This window comes from Idiotropiscis lumnitzeri, chromosome 9 (assembly GCF_059441095.1).
Source record: "Idiotropiscis lumnitzeri isolate Australia: NSW breed Sydney's pygmy pipehorse chromosome 9, RoL_Ilum_1.0, whole genome shotgun sequence".
Lineage (NCBI taxonomy): Eukaryota > Metazoa > Chordata > Actinopteri > Syngnathiformes > Syngnathidae > Idiotropiscis > Idiotropiscis lumnitzeri.
Window position 1 is genome coordinate 7,824,637 of NC_142399.1, and position 22,055 is coordinate 7,846,691.

Sequence of the window (22,055 nt, forward strand, 5' to 3'; positions counted from 1 at the left end):
CTATGCTGAATGTGTATTAAAAATTTTGTGGGCTGTATTTCGTCAGGCATAATTTATTCGTCAAATAATTACTTGGATAGGACGTACTCCGTGAAAAAAAATAAAATACTACTACTAGTACTGAATAACTGGTGAGAAACCTCCATGAATGTCAAATAGACGAATATATAAAAAAGGAAAGCGCAAATTCTGACATCCTAACAAATATCACTTAATCTGATTTTTCTTTTTAAGGCAGATGTGATGTCAGTTTGATTTATAAAAACAATTTGAGTTCTTAATTCTTTATCTTAAGTGTGTATGTTGCTTTCCCTTTTTTGTACTTAAAGGCACATATACGGTGAGTGTAGAACAGGCGTGAGCAAACTATGGCCCGGGGGCCACATGCGGCTCATTAAATGTTTTAATCCGGCCCGCCAAACTTGAAAAACTTGTTTTATTTTCTAAATACTGTGTTTTTTAAACATATATATTGTTGTAATGATTTTGTTCACTTTCATTTAAAATTAAATGTATTTTTTTTCTCAGATGAGGTGAGGTTACCAAAACACTCCATCCATCTGCCCCGCTGTCAAATTTTAGAACCCATTGTGGCCCGCCCACCAAAAAGTTTAACACTACCCACCTGTGGCCATGACGTTATCCTTTCATTTTGTCCTTTTTTGTTATATTATTCAAATTATTATTAATAATATTATCATGAATAATTATTGCTAATCAGTCACTACAATATGACTTCAAATTATACTCCCCAGTGTTGCCTTCTGACTTCAAACTGTAACATGGGCTGCCTGATTTTTTTTTTCCCCCCCAAATCCTCCTCTAGTGTAATTAAAGCTCCAAAGTGGCAGATTGCTCCAGACCAAGCTGCGCTTGTGCCAGACAAAAATCCTGCGCCGAAATGCTGAGCAGCCATTTTGCAATCATCTCCAAACTATAATACATCAGTTTTAATCTGGCGATAAATCTCATGGAGCAGCCTGGGATTATCTCCTGTCGCCGCATGTTAACTTCATGAACGACAAAGTCACTTTTTGTGGTATTTAATATTTAAAAAAAAAGAAAAGAAAAACATTGGACCATGAGCGTTTGCTGGTAAACGAGGCCCATCGCTGTAAATTAGCATGTTCGCTCCGGGTGCTTGGCGGGCGTCTCGTTCGGGACCTTGACCACCAGCACCATGGGCTCTTTGGCCTTGTTGCTGAACGCGCGGCGAATGGCGTTGACGGCATGTTGGTGAGTGACGCCCTGCAGACTCTCGTCGTCCACACGTAGGACTTCGGAGCCGGCCTGTGAACACCGCAACGTACACTACTTGATGACACATGCTAACGATCTTTTGCATTGATAATCAATTTTTTTTTTCAAACAGTACAGTACATTTTTTAAGTACAGATAACAATACATTTTAATTGAAAAGTTCAGAATGAGATTTTTACTTTCCTATCTAAACCCTCTGCCTTGAGCAAAGCCCTTTTTTGAGGTGGTTGTCTTAATGTAAAAACCAGAACCACTGATGCGGTTTAAACAAGTTTTTTTCTGTTCAATTTTTAACTAGTAGAAAAGGATCGACGTCATTTTCATATTGCTACTCGTACAGTAAGATGATTTATGTCAGACAGAACCGGGCCTCTGCCTTCACTTCACTAGAAGGTATATACACACACACACACACACACACACACACCCCTGCAGGATGCGACCAGTGTGTTAAGTACTCCCATGATGACAGCGATTTCCTCTGATCTCATGTTTTTGTTTAGTTTTTTTTAAATGTTCTTTTTTTAAGAATGAGGATGCACCTGTGTGGTGAAGGTTAAACACACACGCCCATTGTCCACCAAACTGCTCTGGTTTCCTTTGCCTTCGTTTGTCAAGAAAACACATCAAGACCACTAAAGCATTTTATTTTATTTCATTCTCTTTTTTTTTTTTTTTTTTTAATGACGCAGGCGCTAGTGGCAGCATCAAAAGATTTGGATCCATTTACGCAAAGAGGGGATTAAAAAGTGCATTAAAAAAAAAGTATTTTATTTGAATTAAATAGATGACAACCTAATCTGACCCCCATCCTCTTGATGCTCATTTAGTGCATTCAGCATGATTGGGGAGAAAGCTATCGTCCAGTAGGGGGATAATAGTAGTTGTAGTAGTACTATAATAGCTGTCATGGTAATAATAATAATTGTGGTAGAGGTAGTGGCCTGGCAGGCCGTTTTAGTACGCATATACCCGCCTACTTTATGTCCTCATTAGTAAGACGATTCAGGTGTACTAATAGCAAAACCACATATTGCTAGTGAGGAAAAATGGCTCAAGTTGAAAGACGTGTGCTACTAGTACTACTTGTGACATGATACAATTCTAGTTAATAGCTAGATATTCACAAGTAGTACTGTGAGATGCGCTTTAAAAACGGTACTTGAATAAATGCTGAAATGTCTTGCGATATGATACGATTAGAAGTAGTAGTGCAATTGAAGTTGCTCTAAGTGTGAATGATACTAGTACTGCTACCTTCAGAGCAGGATTCATTGACGCGGCTCCTCCAGGGAAGACGTTCTCAATCTTGATGACGGGCTGAATTTTTGACTCCATCCCTCCAGACACACTAATACCTGCACAAATGCACACAAAACTTTATACTTTTTGTACTACGACTACTAGTGGTCCTATTTTGTCACAGGATTATAATTAACTATTTACTAGTGAGGCTAAACTAATAGCGGGCATTCTGGCGCTACTAATAGGGTCCAGAATTCTACAAGCAGTGATACTTGCACAGCACAGTCGGTTACTGGTCAGGTTTAATTGCACACTAGTTAGCCAAAAGTGGCACTAGTAGTGGAGAAATGGTCACACAGAACACGGAGTCATTCGACTAGTGCGCTGAGTTTTCTGGCTAACGTGGACAAAAATTGTTGTGGTCATTGGATGTTGAACTGGGGATGTGGCTGTGTTTCGAATTAACCAATCACTTTCAAACTCAGTTAGTAGACACCTGCCACTAATTTCAGTGCCACTGATTAACACAAATAAAGTTCAGCTGTTCAGATTGCTTTTCCTGACATTTTTTGTTGGCATATTAAACAACCTTGCATTTAAATAGGGGTGTGTAGACTTTTCATATCCACTATATATTGGCTTGAAGACGACGTCTTGATGACTTTGGCGTGTTGCGTGCTCACCCAGCGACTGTTTGGCTTTGGAGATGGTCAAAGTGCAGACGTGGTAGTCTTGTGTCGTCTCTGAGTGTCCATTAAGCGAGAGTGCGGGGGCTCTCTCAAAAACATCCCTCAGGGGGGTCCTGGTCCGTCGCGGCGAGGGAACGCGTACGCTGACTTCAGCAAAGTCCCGCGGGTCACTCCTCAAAGTGGAGTCTGGACTCACCTCCCTCCTCCTTTGCCTCGTCCTCCTCGCAGGAGACCTTCCTCGCTCGCCTCCTCCAAGACCGTTGGAGGATGACGAGGAGGAGGAAGAGGAGGAGAAGGTGAAAGCGTCCACGGGTACATCCAGCAGGGGGGTGAACACCTGTGATGGCGACAAAGTCAGTCCCTCCAAGCTGTCAGTCATGTGAGCGGCCCGCGGCACGTTCTGCACGGGCTGGAGAAGGAAGCCGCCATGAAAGTCTGAAAATGACACAAATACATTTTTAATAAAAGCTAAATTACATACTGTAGGAGTAGTGTAAAAAAAAAACAATTATATATAAAAAAAAATATATATATATATATATATTTTATTTTATTTTTTTTTTTATTTTGATTAAGATCTCTCAAAGCATCAACGAAAAAAGCATGTGAATAATTTTTTGCCGATATTGTTGAGCCAAACGCTGAAAATATGTCCTTGACTGGCCACGGTAATACGAGTCGTGTCTGCGTCACCATGGAAACATGGTTTGCCGGCGCATACCTGGGACAGGGGTGACGAGATGGCGTCGAGGTGTTCCACGGCGAGGGCAGCGAAGAACTGGAGAAACACCCCATAAAATCTATTCATTACCAAGTCTTAAAAATAAGGAACACTTGAAACGTGTCATATAAACGCGTTACTATAGAGTAACAATGGTTGTAAAGATATAATACAATAAATAAAATAACAAAAAGAACATGGCAGGATAATGTATTTGTATAAATATAGAGTTAAAATTGAATACATATTTCTATTTACTGTAGTTATATGTAAAAAAAATTAAATGTAGGAAATTGTTTGAACAGGAAATCCAAAAAGATGAAATAACTCAAGGCAATAATTAAATGTTTGGAGTATACTTGTTCTCAAAATGTGCCTTTTAAATGCTTGCATGACATGAATGAATACCATTTTTCTTGCAATAAAAAAAAAAACAAGCTGATCATGAACGTGTTGTTTTTTTAGACCAATTTTGATAATTTGGCAGAAAAAAATACTGATAACTGATTAACTGGATGATTCATTAAAATATGTATAATAAATAAAATAACTTCCTTATCTTTTTTTGGGGGGGGCGGGGGGTGTTTGTTTGAATCTCATCTTTGTCTTATTTTGTAATTTCTTTAAAAATAAAATAAAACGTTCAATCTTTCCGAGCAGGTGAAATCAGAAGGATGATTAATCAGTTGGGCCCGATAGCGTAACGATTCAATTTCTCACCAGTTGGACTCTTGAGAAGATTGTAGGCCCGCACTTCAAAAGGCATCACCATGCTGTCAAAACGGGCCAAGTCACTCGGAGGAATCAGCATTCTGTCTCATACACAATTCATGCAAACTATTTAACATTTGAAGTATGACGACGTACCCGAGTACGTCATATACGTGCTTCCTAGTAACATGTTCACCTTATTTCTCGGAGAAGCAGAATCTTCTCTGGTCGGTCCAAGATGGCCAAGAGGGGGCGCACCAAATCCTCCAGATTCTTCTCAGACAAAAACTGTCAGGGAATATATTTTACATTTACAGATTTATTTTTTTTTCATTTATTTCAATTTTTTTTACATTTTTAGTGTCGTCGACGATTTTTTTAAATCGATTTTGTACTTGAAATCATTTCAAACGAAACTCCCAAATGCTGTTATTTGACTGACCCGCTGACAGCGTCTCATGACAGCAGCCACCTCGTCCCGGCCGAGCAGCTTGTTGCACATGTCCTCCACGTGCCGCAGGGACGACTGCTCTTCTTTCAGGCCCATGTGGGACTTCATCCCGTCGTGCCGCGTGTCTAACCAACGCAAAAGTGGAATGTCCACTTGGAGCAAGATTATTATTTTCAACATCAAAACATTTGTATTTGAATTCTATTTATGAATTTCCAACCAAGGGACTAGGCTGTGTTCCGTGATCTGACCTCTGGGTGGGCTCCTCTCTTTGCGATCTTTCTTGAAAAACAGGTTGAGAAAAGTTTTGGAGCGCTGCAGCTTGACTTGCTTGCCTTCTGGGGTGCGAGTCTCCTTTTCTACTTTCTTCTTCTGCTCCTCTAATGGAAGAACAATCAGTACAACAACAGGAATCTTTTTTTTCCACTTTTGTTGCAAGTTAAACTAACAAAACAAATTAATCTGCGTTTACATTTTTAAAGTACTTTTATTTTAATGTTTTAATTATTTTTCCTTCATGTGAAGTATTAAAATATATTTTTAATATTTTTACAATTATTGGAAAAAGTAGTTTTGGTCATGTATAAAATATATTTTTTCATAAAATGTAATATACATTTTTAATATCTACAATATGTTTAATATAATTAATTTTTTTAATGATTTTTAAATGTATTTTCTTTGTCAGTAATCCATTCTCAATTTAACAAGATATTTTAATTTTTTTTAAAGTACCTTTTTTTTTTACATTTCTAAATATTTAGAACACATTAAAAAAAAACTTGTGCATTCTTTTTTTTTTATATTATAGACTGGAGCAGTGAACACGTTCCTTTGAAAGTGGCTCAATGCGCATGATGTCAATTCTTCTATAGCGCACAATGAATCTGCCTCCGTGTGTGTGTCCGTGTGTGTGTGTAAGTAATGTTCTAACACTGATAAATTGCAGCTCTCCTTGCGCGAACAGCCCATCCATATGGAGAGCACAACTTAACAAGTCCAATCAACCAAGTGGCTCACGCTCTGCTCTGACGAATGAGGAGGAAAGACAAACAAGTCAACAAGCTCGGATCGACAACTTCAAGATCATTCTTTGTTTTTGCAAATGAGGTTGAAGGCGTCCATCTTTGAGTGCACACCTGCATGTGTTGCACATATAAGAATAGGGCAAAGCTCATCCAAGTGCCACCCACCGACCACCGACATAACATGCAGTTACCTGAAAATGCATCACAGTGACATCAACCGCAATGAACACCGACCCACACAGTCATGCGCTATAAAAACAAATCAGATTGGGATGACTACTTGACAGAGTGCCACACATGCAGGGAATAATTGTTTTGGACTTGGAGCACATTTATAATCTCTTCAAACAGATGAGCATCAGAAATGGAATACATTAAGTTTTATTGTGTTATATAGTTCATTAAATATTAACCCTTTGGAAATGTAGGCATGCAATTAATTTTGAAACGCATTTTGCGATAAAAACAATTCATTTAAAAATCATTATTTTTCCATCGGCATCTTAATTTTCCATTAATCTGATGAAAATTGACAGAAATTGAATTATTATAACAATTTGAAATATTTGTGGCTATTTAAATATATATATATATATTTGTGTGTATTTTTAACAATGTGTTTCATTATTTAGATATGTTTAAATAACTAATAATTTAAAATAAATACATTACACTTTATTTCTAAAATGCTAAACTTCCACCTCACACTAACAAAACATTTATTCGTTAATTAAGTTATTAGTAATTGAATTCCTTAAACTAGTTTTTAAATGTATGACATTTACAGTAAAAAATATTTGTGTTTTTTTTTTAATGTCATTTCTAAGAATACCTTTACCTTTGTACTGTTTTAGATGTCTTAAATATACAAAATACTTTCAAAATATGCAGAAAACTTTGAAGGATTCTGAAATATTTCTAAAATATTAAAATATGCATACTATTTCCATAGTATAATAAATATCGTGCATAATAACTTAAATGTGTTTGGTTTTCATTACAATGTCATTTTATGGAATGTATGTATTTTTTAAATACTTTTTATATTTCTAAAATATTTACCTAGACAAAAAAACATTTAAAAATCATTTTACAATATGTATTTATCAGGAAGTACCATTTAAATAATTTCACTAAAAGTAGTCGTAGTAGTACAGTTTTTCTTTTTTATAGGATCGGTATTTTTAAGTTTTAATCAAGCATTATGAAATCTACTGTACATCACCTGACACGGTGACGTGACTCTGGGAGCGTCTGATGGCCTTGCGAGGCCGACTGAGTGCCATGAGGACCTTGGTCTTGGGACCTTGATGCCGTCCTCCCCCGGCCCCGCCAACCTCTCCTTCGCCACGTATGACCGTGTCCTTCAGGAGCACCACGGCGCCGACCGTCCGCTCCGTCTGTATAGCCATGTCCGCGGCGGTGGGCCGGTCCTCCGTGGAGATGGCCACGTCCACCATGTCGGAACCGAAGACAGCTGGAGGGAAGGGGAACTGGGATAGACCGCTGAGGGAGCTCACGGGGGTGCTGGACGACAACGACGACACGGATGAGTGCGAGCCGGAGCTTTGGGAGGAGCCCAACGTTGACCCGTTGGAAACTGTTAACATGCAACATGAGAGGCCATTAGACTACGCTGACCAACATTTACAACTTCTGTTCTCATGTCGGATAGTGAACAAGTCTGCTTAATGCTAAGAAAAAATGAAAAACGGTATAAACAGGCTAATAAATAACATCTGCATCGTAGTGTTCTATTTGATATTCAAACACAAATAATATAACAAAGTGCACAGGCATATATTCTTTATCCTCTGCAAAAAATAAATATTGCTGCATCTTATGGAGGCATGAACGTCTCCATGTACGCCTGCATTATGCTGCCCCCAGGTGGCCAATCCACAAACAACAGAAAGAGCAGCACAATGTCCATTAAATGGAGGGGAAACTCATGTGATTATTTTCATTATATTTTATTATGTTATTAGTGTATTTTTACGAAGTACAATAATTTTTTTAAATTTAAAGAAAATGCATTTTTTTTAAATAAAAGGCATTTTTTGCTTATTTTGTCGTTAAAAAGTATTTTTTTTGCGCGGAAAATTAAAAAAACCTTTTATTTGAAATTCATTTTTTTTCCTAAAATATTTATTACTTCTCTAAAAGTAAATCCTACCTGCATTTTATTTTTCTGATCCACTTGTGAACAGAGACTGACTCTCTCCTCTTATTAATAATGATCGCGTCCAAACAACAAATTGTATGAATGATGGAATGGCAAAAAACATTTTGTTGGTTTGTTGTATTATTGCTCAATTTTGATGTCATGTGTTCTGTAAAGCGCTTTGCTACAGCTGCAGCTGTTGTGAACGTGTTATATAACGAAAGAGGAGTTGAGGACATTCTCTGGTTGAGTATGTGTTGTGTGTGTTGTTTGAAGTTTTGACACCAGTTTAAAATTGGTCAACAGCAATCAGAGATGGCTTGATGTTTTCCGAAACATATTTTTGACGCTGATTTCAAACATGTCTTAACTTTTTTTTTTTTTAGTAGATCATGTCATCATCCCACACCACTTAATCCTGTATAGGGTCGCGGACGTCACTGAGCACCGATCCAACGCTGCCCGCACACAAATCAGGCGAGTGTACAACTACATCAGCAGTGACTTTTTAGAGAGTTCAAATTTTGAAATATTTGTCCTTTTTTTTGGTTTTTAAGTTTGCACAATACCAAGGCAGCAAAGTTTCATTTTCACAATGTCCTCACTCGGTGCACTTTGTGGGGATCAGGAACAGTCTGACCTCTTGTCCCATTAATCCTCTAAGCCTCTCAGACAGGACGAACGAAGAATGATCGTCATGTATTTATTTATTTATGTATTTATTTATTTATTTTTGTAGTAGCTGACTCCTTGAATTTTCACAATCAACTCCGAGACACAGATGTCAGCTTGCCATTTTTGTTTCCAGATAACTCCGCGTGAGTACACTGAAATCATTCCCTGTTTTTTTTTTTTTTTCAAAGAGTTATTATCTGCGTATTTGACTGTGGTATATTATTTGGCGTTATTGTGTAAAACTTCAACATACATTTGTCCAGCCAACCATACTCTGCCACCATCTCCTTGTATGCAGGATATCTTCCAGCTTCCTGTAACAATACAAAAAATATATTGTGTTTACAGTTTTAAAAAAATTGATGAAAAAATACAAGCCTGTGTTTAAATTGCAAGACTTTGTGATATTAAAAAAATGAAATTAAGATGAATAATTTCAAATCTTTTTTTTCACCATTGATGTGAGCTATAACTTATATGTAGCGGTTAAGAAAAAATCTTTTCAAAAGGAGAAAGAAAAATAAACAACTGAAATAATGTGGTTGCAAAAGTGCGCACACCCTTTTCTAACTGTGATTGTGGCTGTGGCCTTGGTCAAGTTGCTGGAAATTGTGAACTGTGACAAATAGCAGACACTGATAAACCTTCAGGGTTGCGGATTTCGTTTTTTAATGGGAGAAGCGTTCTAGAACTTTATTTGTGGTTCATCAAAGTCACTTTATATGATAGCAGGAGTGTGCAGACTCCCATGAGTTTTGAACACAGCCATATCCCCCAATTATAAGAAGGTGTGCGCATTTTTGTAGAATCATTTCAGTTTTTCTTTTCAAAGTGAGACGCAACACATAGTTTGAAGTGACATCCATACAATTTGGGCCTGATTAAGACATTCTCACTTAGGGGTGTAGTCACTTTTGTTGGCAGCAGTTGAGACAATGACTATGCTGAGTTGTTTTGAGGGCACCGTCAATGTAAAGTGGACATACAAAGCTGTACACTGACAACCGTACATCGTAGCAACCTGTCACCATGAAAAGATGGAATCAAATATTTACAAAAATGTCAGATACCGAATGTGGGATGAACAGGGTCTATAATTGGCTGCAACACAAGCAGGAAGCAGCACATCATAGGCCAATTCGAACCTGATCCCACACCGCTTATCAATAATGAAACGGACGCACTTCACAATGTGCAACCTGAGATGTGAGTGGCACAAAATGAGAACGCCAGCTCTTGAGCACACTTTGTGACACATTTTGGTATATGTGTCCAAACAAAGACAGCCATTCATCACATGGGCAAAGAGACACTGTCACACTGACATAGGGTCAGTTGTACCGTCAGTAGTCACATTGGTACACTCAGGAGAAATGCTCGGTTTTCTGCAATTTCTGTAATTTGGGAGAATATTTAAAAATATTACAATGTTTACATTTCGAAATGGCACAGTTAATTAAAGTGAAAATAGATTCCGGAAGTAAATCTTTGAAATATCGCAAATATGTGAAATATTTATGAATATTAATATGAAAATATTTAAAATATTTTTTATATTAAACATACAAATAATTACATTTACAACTCTCACTGATTCTGGACAAATTCACAGATTGACAATCATACCAGTATAAAGCGTTTGAGTTAAAAGGCCAGTAGCTATTCAGTAGCATATGTCCAAAAAGTTCTCACCCAGATAGTTAACATGACGTGTGTGTGACTCTTCAGCACTTCCACTGCGTTGCTATGTGTGATGTCATCAAAGCTGACCCCATTGGCCGCCAGGATTTGATCCCCCATTTTGATGCCGTGCTGTTCAGCCAGCCCGCCCGGGTCCAACCTGACCAATGAACATGCACGTGTAAAGCCCCAAAATAAAAATGTTCACCAAGAAGAACTTGCTTGCCAAAATTGGTGAGTTTTAGGCATGTTGAAGCCCCCCAAAAAGGCCATTCATTTGTAAGAAGAAGAATCATAAACGGTGATTTCAAGAAGCTGCCTGGTTCTAATTGAAGATTATGATTACTTTGAGACGTAAATTCCAAGTCCAAACTCTCGTCCTCCTCGGATGTTGAAGCCCAGGCAATAGTCGTCCGACGTGGTGAAGAGATGCACGATCCTGCGGAGGGCGCTGTCCGAGCTGGCCTCCGACGGCGTGTGTCCGCCCTCCTCTACCACCATCCTTCTGTGAATCAGGTCGACCCTAACACAAAAGAACAAATTTAGGTCAAAAACCAGGAGACATTTTGCATTGGGGCAAAGTGGAGCAGTGCTCCCACTCATCCACCAGAGGGTGCTGCGGTGTCACTATTCTTTGTTACGATATGTAGAACTACATGGACAATCATACAGTCAACCCCATGATACTCACTTTAGCACCCGCAGATTCGCAAATTTGCGCATTTTTTTAAACTTGTGTTGTGTTTTAAAAAATATATTTTTGGGAAGAGTTTCTGGTTTTCCGGGCCTTTCCTGCAGCTTCTTTCCGTTTTTGTATTGGAGTGTAATGTAACTCCACTCACAAACACAATGAAAACATATTAAAGTCCCATCAACAATATAATACAACTTTATTTAGATAGCGCATTTCCATTTCAACTGCATATTGTGACACAAAACCCGAACCAGCTTATTACTGTGCTGCACAAAACAAATAACTTTTGGCTGCTGAGCTCCAGCCCGTCACTATCAGATCATCAAATGGCCAAAAGGTGAAAGTAGTAATCCATCCACTACTGCAATACAACACCAAGATGGAGGACATAGTAGAGGTTAAGATGGCAACAGTCACCATGTGGTCTTCTCCTTGGAGTAGCGTATGCCGGGGATTTTGCCCACGCGCCGCACCACCATCCTCAGACGGCTGTTTCCTGTCAGGACCTTGACGGCACTGCTCATGGTGATGGTCTCCAGACTCACACCGTTCACCTCCACAAGCTTGTCTCCCACGGCCAAGCCGGCCTGAGCTGGGTTGGGGAGCAGGTAAGTAGGTAGGTATTGACAGTAAAGGAAGAAAAAAAGCAAAGTAGGTTAGTAAGTAGGCAGGCAGTAAGGTTGTTAAGTAGTAGGTAGGCAGTGAAGTAGGTCAATAGTTTGATCGATTGGTAGGATGGTAATTAGGTTGGGACAGTGTGTATTGTAACAATCCCGTCAGGCACATGTAATTATTGACGTGGTGTACAATCTAAACAGTATTTTCAGAGCATTTACTGCTAACCTGCCGAGCTGTGGTCATCCACCTTACTAACAAAAACCCCCAGACCATGTTCAGACCCGCCTCTAATGCTGAAACCCAGACGCCCATCCACAGTCTTGTCCACTGTCACTGTGTGAATGTCTTCACTGTCATCTCCTCCTGAAAACACCACCGTCATATGGTACTCGTAAATGCGCAGATGTCAACTAGGGCATGACTGCGTCTCACAAGTAGTTGAATTGTCTTACTCACCCTTTACAGGAGCGTTGATGAGGATGACTCGGCCCATGGGCGAGGAGGACCTCCGTCTGTGCCCTTGTTGTTGTTGTTGCCTCTTCAGCATATAGCTGTGGGACCCCCTGTTCTGCCCCCCATTGTGGAGGTGGGGGTGCCCGCCCCCGTTTGTCATCTCCCTCCGGGAGTGAGCCATGGCTTGAGTGCTACAAGCCTTGCTTCAGTCATCCAGACTTTTCAAAAGATAATAGAAAGTGATTTAAAGGAGAAAGTACACTTTTTTGGACTGTGCCGCTGCCTTTTGGTCTGTGGTGCCGCTCTCTTTCTCCTAGTGGAGTCCAATCAGAAATGCATGGTGCTTCCCCCTCAGGCCATGTTTAATTAACAACGGTGTCTGATGTAGCAAGATCCTGTGTCCTGGGGACTTTTTGGTGGTAAAATTCCATCTTAACACCACCATAATTGTCTCGTTTTATCCAATAACTACAGGCCAGTGGTAGGATGTAATGAAATACAAATAGATCATTACTATACTTCAGGTACTTCATGCCTCTTCATGAGTTTCAAGTGTAAATATGACATACCTGCCATGCCGTGTGTGGTGTGCTGCAAGAGTATTGACTCATATGTTCTCCAGATGTCAAGTAAGCTTGTTACATAACCTCCCATCCCAACCATCACCCCGGGAAGCTGTGCGCCCACTGGTCCCACACTGATGAAGGAAAGAATGAGGTTATTCAGATTAGTAATATACCTTCAACTTTTGCAATGAAACGTCACAGTGATATCGAGCTTAACCTGTGATTTCTCGGTGGAACTATATGATGTATTAAGACTACAGGAAAAAAGACATTTTGTTGAAGACATCCTTATATGCTTCAAACACATTTAAATGTATTACAACACACTTCTTAAACACATTGTAAATAATACAATATTTGTACAAGTCAAAAGATTTGCAAACACAAGATGTACAGAAAATACGTAACAATAATAATACCATTATACAGTTATTGTCAAAGTGTGGAATGTGTGAGAATGACCGCCAAAGCACGGTTCAGTTTTATTTAACTTTTGAATTCAAGTCATGCGCATTTAATCTTGAAGAACTTTTGAAAACATTGTTGTCTTGAAGTTCAATTTCACTTATGTCCAAGACTTTGTAATAAGTATTCACGTTTTTCCAAAAAAAATCATGTAACCTCTGCCTCGTTTTTGATGAGCCACCGCTGTATTTTACTGTTACTTGGAGATGAAAGTATTTCCTTGAGGAGGTACGTGTTGTTAACAGTTTGAGGACCGCTGCCTTTACGGCGGAGGACTGCGTCGTGACAAAACGTGTGAAACAGCACTGTCTAGTGGCTAAAAGACGTATGGTCCATTGGTACGGTAAGATTGACCACAATTTGTAAAGTCGGGGATCTCGATTAGAAAAAAAGATGATTAAAAGTGTTCATAAATTACAATGCAAATTGTTATAATACAGCTAAATAACAAAAGGTCGATAGCAGCGTTTTCTTTCCGCGTCATCGGAAAAAAAACGCAAAAACTCAAACTAGAGAAGAGGGGGCGTTTGTCTGACCAATCAAATGTCGAATTGTTCACCCTTGTGTCCCCGCTGATAGGCCTCCTGTCAATAAACCACGCCCTGAATACGTCTTCGACAATGCTGCATTTAACTGCATCGGAAATGTACAAAATCTACTCCTCTGATGTTTAATTTCACTTCGGAAGAAATTGAGGTTGGATTTAAAATGAACAAATGAACAGATAAACAGCTTGAGTCTGCCACTGGTCTCCTTTTGCGCGTGTCTTCACGGTTGACGAACCGTCAACTTTGAGTAAACAGCAAATTTCCTACACTATGAAGACTACTTGAACTTCGCACATATCTCCCAGCCGGGTGCAGTGATATTGAGAGGTCAATCGTCTTCAAATTCAATCAGATCAGGTAATGTTTGGATTTAATGTACACACTTGGCTCTTTGTATATTCTCGATTCATGTCATAAAACGACGACTGCGTGGTTGAAACCTCACAGCGTTACTTTCCCTGGAAAGCTAGCTACATGCTAGCTTAGCCGGCTAACATCCAAAATGACTCGTTAACCATGAGGGTGCTGACATGGTGGAATTTGGCAAAGAAGCGTTTCGGTTATTTTGCCACCGCAGGGTTTCGTTCCGTGTGGTGTCGGTTTAGTAGATTCCTGAATCGGAACATCCGAAAACATAACCTTTTTAACTGAAAACGCGTGAATGCGCGCTGGTGTGCTGCACTGGGTCGCCTCATCTTGATTGACAGCTCACAGTGACGCGCCCGGTCTCGCCACACATTTTTTTTAAGTGTAACGTAACCGTAATAAATGGAATTTATAGTTCATTTGTTATTGACACAACACAAGCAATCATTGGAAAATGGTGGTCCCCTTGAATGCAACATGTCAGCAACCGCACATACTGGTTGTCCATTAATAATGCAGAAATATTACGGGGTTTTCCCCCACTGTTTAGATTCAGTTCATTATTTTCACCCTTGGTGGGAAGGCAGGCACACCCGAGACATAACTATTTGTATTCAAACAATAAGAGTTGAACCCCTAGAAACGTGCCCACTTAAAAGGGTTATTACTGTGTTGTAAATAACCTAAATATGCCACAAAAAGTCTGGCAAATGACGACAGTTGTCTAAATGGAGTGCCTCACTCCACTTTAACAGTGACTGGAACAGATTCCATATATTAAAAATGTGAAATCAGAATGAGTGGCAAGTCAACCAGCATCACTGAAGGGGCTGTGTGTGACTTTGGAGGTTCTACTCTATTCCTAATACCAGAAATAAACTAATAGAGTCTATTTTTTTATTAATGCAAGGGGACCCAAGATGTCTGGAGATCTGCCCCTCAACATCAACATCAAAGAGCCTCGATGGGACCAAGGGACATTCATGGGGCGTGCCAAGCACTTTTTCATGGTCACAGACCCCAGGAACGTCCTACTGTCCTCTGGTACGCTGGAGGAGGCCCGGGTGATCGTGGAGAACTACAGGTAGAAGTCTCGGCTTGCTTCGGAACCAGGATAACAGATTAAGGAAGAAGCAATTACATTCTTACAGCCCTAAGGTGCACGAGTTCACAACGGCGTGCTTCCAGCACAACTAGTGACGTTCTAAAATTCTACCGATGACCATCTTGTAAATGTTATCAACTTAATTTGTATTGCTCTTGTTGCATTGAGCGGTCAGACCAAACAATCTTGTGTTGCACCAAGTTGCATTTCGCTTGAAGAAAAAGCTAAATTCACTCGCACAATTCTGTAAGTACTCACAGAGCTGAAGTCTCACAAGATTCTGTTCACTCGGGTGGTTGACATCTGGAGAGTAATTGTAGCATTTTTTGTTTGTTTTTTTTAAATTAAAAATTAAATGTTCAAAAACAGCTATATTACCAATAATGACTTGAAAATAGAAGAAAAACACCCCAAAAAATAAAATTAAAGTTGATGATTCTTTCCAGGGCCGGGGTGGTGGCGCCCGGCCTGACGGAGGACCAGCTGTGGCGGGCCAAGTACGTGTACGACTCGGCCTTCCACCCCGACACGGGCGAGAAGATGTTCGTGATCGGCCGTATGTCCGCTCAGGTGCCCATGAACATGTCCATCACTGGCTGCATGCTCACCTTCTACAGGTACCGCCTTAGTGATCACGGGTCACTCTCTCTACTCTGTGTGTGTTGATGCTGAATGACTATAAATTTCATTTCGATAAATGCGTCCAGAGTGCATCACAACGGACCGAACTGGGGATTTAATCCCAGTTGAGAGTGAAAATCCTCTTAGACACTCCAAAAGAAAAAAAATCATGTCTGAATTTGGGTGGAGGCAACACGTCAGTAGTCATGTGGATAATGTTGACCTAGTTTTAGTGTGTCAAGTGCTTCATTTTAGTTACAAAATTCAAAAGGGAATGAGCACTCATGCTCACATGATGGCTTTGAGACAATGGAGCGCATTGTAAAACCGTTTGTGGCATGTTTACAGGACCACACCGGCCGTGGTGTTCTGGCAGTGGGTTAACCAGTCGTTCAACGCCGTGGTCAACTACACCAACCGCAGTGGAGACGCTCCCATCACTGTCAAGTATGGACCACCTCTCACTTAGCCCTTGATTAGGGTTGGATAGAGTATGGCAAGAGGCCTAATAATAAGATTTGTAATATTATATTTGGAAAATATTAATATTTAATATATTGCATACATGTCAGCTCCCTAACCTAACATTTTTTTCATTTTTTAAATTGTTTCTCATGCAATAATTCTGATTATTGTAAACAATGAAATTAATTTTGTAAAATAATCTGTTACATATATACATTTATAGAAATGGTAATTACTCATTCACTACCAGCCAAGTAAAAAAAAAAAAAAAGGATCTTTGACGTCTTTAGCCGTCAATGGCATTAAATGAGTTAAATAACCTGTTAAAATTGATTAAATTGTAAATAACATGATTACATATGATCATGGATTTTATGATTACACTATTAACAAACAATACAATTTTAAAGTGATCAATTATTTTATAAACAATTTGAATGACTTAGCAGTCTTCTCCTAAAATTGCTTCTTGTGGCTCACTTAATACCAAAAAATAAATTTAAAAAATATTTTTGAATTTTTTTTTTTTTTTTAAATGATTTAAAATCAATAAATAAAAAATAACGTTCGTGTACTTCCAGTCAGCTCGGTGCGGCCTACGTGAGTGCCACTACGGGTGCTGTTGTCACCGCCCTGGGCCTCAAGTCTCTGGCCACGGTAACTTCCCATCAAAGCGACTATTTGTTTAACGCAACACTGATTTTTCTGCTGCTTTTAATTGTCTTTGTGCCTCCCGTAGCGTCTCCCACCCATCGTCAGCCGCTTCGTGCCCTTCGCTGCCGTTGCCGCTGCCAACTGTATCAACATTCCCTTCATGAGACAGAGGTGAGACCTTCACCGCGGCTCGACCCGACTTCTACTCTTTCATGTGTCTGTGTCACCCCCCCTCAGGGAGTTGAAGTACGGCATTCCCGTGACTGACGAGAACGGCAACAGGTTAGGGGACTCTGCCAACGCGGCCCAGCAGGCCATCATGCAGGTGGTGGTGTCCAGGATCGGCATGGCAGTGCCAGCTATGGGTAATGGCTGTCGTTTTAGCGGCGTTAAAATATCATAAAAGTCTTCAATTTGACTTCATTAAACTGATAGATACCTTGTGTGCCTATTAAATATCACTTGATGCTCAGCCATAAGACCGTGCAGATTTGTATAAAGTTTCAATTTGACCAAAACATGGTAGAGTGAACCCTACCATACCTCTTGGGAAAAGTGTGGCTATTTTACGTGACAGTTAAAGTGAGCCAGCAGCAGTTATTTGTTTAAGGTGAGTTGAGGCATTTACATTTTTTTTTCCTTCTCCCCGCCCTTGCAGCAATTCCTCCCGTCATAATGAACGCACTGGAGAAGCGAGCCTTCCTGAAGGTAACATTCTCTTTGGTCATGTAGGGCCCGAGCTGGCATTGGGCTCAAAGGAGTCCTTCCACATTCCAACCTAATCTTGTCGCCTCCCTGCAGCGCTTTCCTATTCTCAATGCTCCAATCCAGGTGGGGCTTGTGGGTTTGTGGTAAGTCAACGGTAGAATTTAAGGTAGCGCAAAGGTTTTCAACTTGAATGCTTTCAAAATAACCCCGCCCTATCTTTGATTCATAGTCTGGTGTTTGCCACCCCTCTGTGCTGCGCCCTGTTCCCACAAAAAAGGTAACACACTCAAAAAACACGGACCCCCCCCCCAAAAAAAGAAAACAATGCACAAAAACACGTGCACACATGCACTAACAAACACACGTCAAGAAAAAAACCCAAAAACAACAACACACAAAACATCCATGCATAAAATAAATAAATGTGCACTTACTCAAAAATAATGTGCACTAAATCCATGCGGTTACCCGCATATTTACATTGCAAAAAGGACAACCATCACTCACAACGCCATGATGCCATCTGCGCTAATCTTCAAGGGAACAGGACTCAGATGGTGGTGGTGACATTTTCATACGTTGCCAGAATTGGTCAAAATAAACATTAGGTACGAGGCACGGTAGGGGTGCACAAGTTCCTTCATCGCCCAATCAAGGCTAAGTATTTTACTGAATGTCCCGCATTTCCCGAGCAGATCACATTGGAGTAGTCCAAGTTTGATAACTGTGGATGACGAATGCTTCACGTATCAATCGGGTTCATGCCAAGTTACTTAGTTGTTTGAAATTAGAGCGTTCTTAATTTTTTGTTGCGTGCCCTTGATTGTTTGTTTTTTTGTTTGTTTGTTTTTTTTAATTGCATTTTTCTTACCAATTTAATCTTTAAAAAAAATTGTTGGGGCCTTGAATTTTTTTAGCATAAGCGAAAGTTTAAGTTTCACCAATGTGCCTTTTTGGTTAGCTGTGTTCTTTTTCAAATCCCTAATTGACTAAAACCTGGATTGGAAATACACGTAATAGCACACACCTGCAATAAAAATATTACCACACAAAACACACAAGTTAAATAAACAATGCGGTTTGTTCCACGCCCTCTCAGTCGTCTAATGGCATGCCGTGTCATGGTTGCAGCTCTATGAAAGTGAGCGGGCTGGAGGCGGAGCTTCAGGACAGAATACGACAGAGCAACCCGGCCACCACCGTGGTCTACTTCAACAAGGGCCTGTAGGACCTTCACATGCACAACACACACACACACACACAATTGGCTACACAAGCAATTTATTTACATATTTTTTTCCCTGGTGTTGTTTTTGGAACTGCTCCCAAGTCAAGCACACGGAGGAAAGTTTTTGGTGTGTGTAAAAAAAAAAATCTGTTACTGATGTGTGTGTGTTCAGCCATGAACTTGAATGTAACATCACTGCCCTATTGCACTACTCGACCGTAACTATTATTGACTTATTTCAACCCCGGTAGTTTTTGTCCTTTCCGTTAAATTAGGGGTGGGTAAACTACGACCATCACGAGAGAGCACTTGAGCCGGCCTGCCATGCAATTCTAAAACAAGAAATGCTCACAATAAATCAAAATAGTGGAACACCTTATTTCAGTAGTATGATTCAAAGAGTGAAATGAGTCCAGATTTTGTCATTTTAACCATAGCATCCAACAAAAAAAAATAACTATCACAAATTACTGTAAACCTGCAGTTTGACATTTGACTTGTCCTCCATTATTTTCAGGCACACTCCCTTATTTACTTGTGCTCAAAAAGTACTGCTGTGACGCCACCTAGTGGCATCTCGTAACAATCAAAACTTTGGAAAACGTTTTCCTGGGCACCACGACATTGTATAAGTAACGTTTTGAGATTAATCAGGTTGGCATTGCAAATGAGAATCTGTAATTTATTTGGATAAATAAGAAAAAAAATACTGATTTGCTGTCTTGGGGCAATTATAAAGCATCGCGAGGCAGATATCTGTCAACAGAACCCCACAAATATCAGTTCAATGAGTATACATTTATGGTTTTACTTTGTCATTTTTTATAGCATACAAAATGTCAATATCAAAATGACTCCGAAATTAAGTTTCCCTTTTTTTTTTTGTTCCCCAAATTATACTAAAATAAGGCAACACTTCTACCATATTTCGGATTCACATACATTAGTATGGCCCTCGAAGGACTCCATACAAACTGTAAAAAGGTTCCTCAGCCCTGCTTTAAGTGTACTTAAGCCCTTATGTATTGCAGATAACAAGCTACTGAGCATATGTAGTCAAAACTGCTCAATTCCTCTTGCACAGCGGAGATAATACGCATTAAAAAAATCACAAAATCGTCACGCTTTCCATTATAAGTGAGTCAGCGGGTGGCACGTGGCCCGAAAGTTGTCATTGTAAGCCGAGCACACACGGCCGCATTTCAAATGAGTTTCCTCTTTGTGGTTTTATTTTTGAAGTTCTAAACATACTTGAAGGGAGAAACAAGTTTTTTGTGTTGAACACGATATGGTGCATGTAGGTGGGGAACACGTTAAGAGAAAAAAAATTGAATTATCTATATTAATGTAAATGTTAAAATGGAAGCACAGTTGATATTACTGCTGTCCATGTAAACCAGTTATGAATGTTTTGTTGGTTTTTGTGTTTGTGGTGTTTTTACGGCGTTGGCTTTAACTGGGTTTATATTATCGCTTATGGATGTAGTTATACACACACACTTTACTGTATTTCCTCAAATAGTGGCCGTACCTCTACTAAAATCAGACATCAATTTTACTCACGATGAACAATACAAAAAAATTGTTTTTTCAAATTCATAAATGCTGTCATTCAAACGAACATTACTAGCTGTGTTGCTAACCCAAAATGCAGCACTGAAGCCTTACCAAAGCTTTCAACAATCTCAAAACAATTGTTGTCACGCAATATTAATGATCCGGCACTTTAACGTAACAATTTGTCAAATACCCGTTGTATTGTCTTTTTAGTCCAAAACTCTCCCCCTTTCTGCACTTATTAGATGTTTGTGGAAATACAGTTCTGTCCTTGTGGTTGGATGTACTGGAAATAGAAATGTATATGCTAGAGGGATTTTTTTTCCAATTTAGATGTGCCTGTGTCCCTGAACGCACCAGCTGACGAGCATCTTGTCTTTATTCAGGGTTACAGATTGCTATTTATAGAATTATCTTTCCGTTTTGTGCATTCGTACATTTCACACCGATAGGAGTCCAATTTCCCACCATGTGATTTATAACTACTGTTGTATTCCTGAATGGTTTCATTCCAGCATCCTATAATCTATATTTGTATGTAATAATTAATCTCACAATACCTCACCTACAGCAATCATAACTTTCATTTCAACATAGGCGAGCATTTGTTGCTTGGGTCAAGACTGCACAAAAGTCAAAGAATCATGTTGCCGTTTAGAACAACAAGTAACAACCATGCTGCAAAGTGAAATACTAAAGATTGTCCTTGCTTGCCAAGTACGTGTGCTGTTATGAAATGTTCATTTTATTTGTCTCCCTAGTGAGTAACACATAGCAGGTTTTAGTCAGCACAAAGAAGAACACAATGGTTTACAAGGTAAAGAGAAATATTTTTCCTGCAAGCTTTATTTTAAGTGGTTTTGCACCATGTCGCTATGCATAAAAAAAAACAAGTCCATTTTAAAGAGCTACAAAACATTTCATTGTATGCATTTTTGATGCTTTCCAGTCATATCACAGTGAAGCACTTCGGAATGGCACAAATTAAGATGCGAACAGAATGGGCACCAATGTTACGACAATCCATGTTCCACTTCATGAATGTTTTCAGTCACGTAATGATGTCAGCATTAGTAGGGTGTGCTCCCTATTTTATTGGGGTGTTGTGCCGGCATGTATACATTTCTTGACGTGTATTTTACTCAGTACTACAATAAAAGATGTGACTGACATCCAAATGCGTCAAAAATCACATTTTGGACTCTGTCATTACGGACTTGATTGTCCACCTATTTTCGGGATTCCTACTCCAAAATCTCAATCAACAAAATGTATCTGACTGTTGCACTAGTTGCCTTAATTTTATTTTTTTATCATAACCAAGCATGTTTGATTACTCAGGAAGGAGACTATTAGATTGTGAGAGACTATTAGTGCAGTTTA

General features: G+C 39.5%; 2 protein-coding genes across 2 annotated transcripts; one reads left to right on the forward strand and one right to left on the reverse strand.

Annotated features, from left to right (window-relative positions):
* Positions 1 to 1,027: 1,027 nt before the first annotated feature.
* pdzd7a (PDZ domain containing 7a) lies at positions 1,028 to 12,720 on the reverse strand. The gene is made up of 15 exons (XM_088305297.1): positions 12,393 to 12,720; positions 12,162 to 12,299; positions 11,736 to 11,910; positions 10,971 to 11,147; positions 10,637 to 10,784; positions 9,198 to 9,258; positions 7,331 to 7,705; positions 5,329 to 5,457; positions 5,069 to 5,202; positions 4,823 to 4,914; positions 4,636 to 4,727; positions 3,916 to 3,972; positions 3,189 to 3,629; positions 2,518 to 2,618; positions 1,028 to 1,290 (listed from the first exon to the last, which is right to left on the reverse strand). The coding sequence occupies exons 1-15, from the start codon at positions 12,568 to 12,570 to the stop codon at positions 1,120 to 1,122; spliced, it is 2,469 nt and encodes an 822-aa protein (XP_088161423.1). The 5' UTR covers positions 12,571 to 12,720; the 3' UTR covers positions 1,028 to 1,119.
* A 1,440-nt stretch (positions 12,721 to 14,160) lies between these two features.
* Positions 14,161 to 21,864, forward strand: sfxn3 (sideroflexin 3). The gene is made up of 11 exons (XM_088304236.1): positions 14,161 to 14,325; positions 15,245 to 15,418; positions 15,886 to 16,056; positions 16,409 to 16,507; positions 17,107 to 17,182; positions 17,265 to 17,350; positions 17,417 to 17,544; positions 17,838 to 17,887; positions 17,981 to 18,030; positions 18,117 to 18,164; positions 19,019 to 21,864. The coding sequence occupies exons 2-11, from the start codon at positions 15,255 to 15,257 to the stop codon at positions 19,113 to 19,115; spliced, it is 969 nt and encodes a 322-aa protein (XP_088160362.1). The 5' UTR covers positions 14,161 to 14,325; positions 15,245 to 15,254; the 3' UTR covers positions 19,116 to 21,864.
* The last annotated feature ends 191 nt before the right edge of the window (positions 21,865 to 22,055 follow it).

Bases quoted from the DNA above. Each gene is read 5' to 3' on its own strand.
- pdzd7a (XM_088305297.1), bottom strand. From the start codon at position 12,570: ATGGCTCACTCCCGGAGGGAGATGACAAACGGGGGCGGGCACCCCCAC. The intron at 12,300-12,392 runs GTGAGTAAGACA...TGGTGTTTTCAG, and splicing joins CATCAACGCTCCTGTAAAGG to GAGGAGATGACAGTGAAGAC. The intron at 3,973-4,635 runs GTGAGAAATTGA...GTGTTTCTCCAG, and splicing joins TCTTCTCAAGAGTCCAACTG to TTCTTCGCTGCCCTCGCCGT.
- sfxn3 (XM_088304236.1), top strand. From the start codon at position 15,255: ATGTCTGGAGATCTGCCCCTCAACATCAACATCAAAGAGCCTCGATGG. The intron at 16,508-17,106 runs GTATGGACCACC...GTGTACTTCCAG, and splicing joins GACGCTCCCATCACTGTCAA to TCAGCTCGGTGCGGCCTACG. The intron at 18,165-19,018 runs GTAACACACTCA...TCATGGTTGCAG, and splicing joins GCCCTGTTCCCACAAAAAAG to CTCTATGAAAGTGAGCGGGC.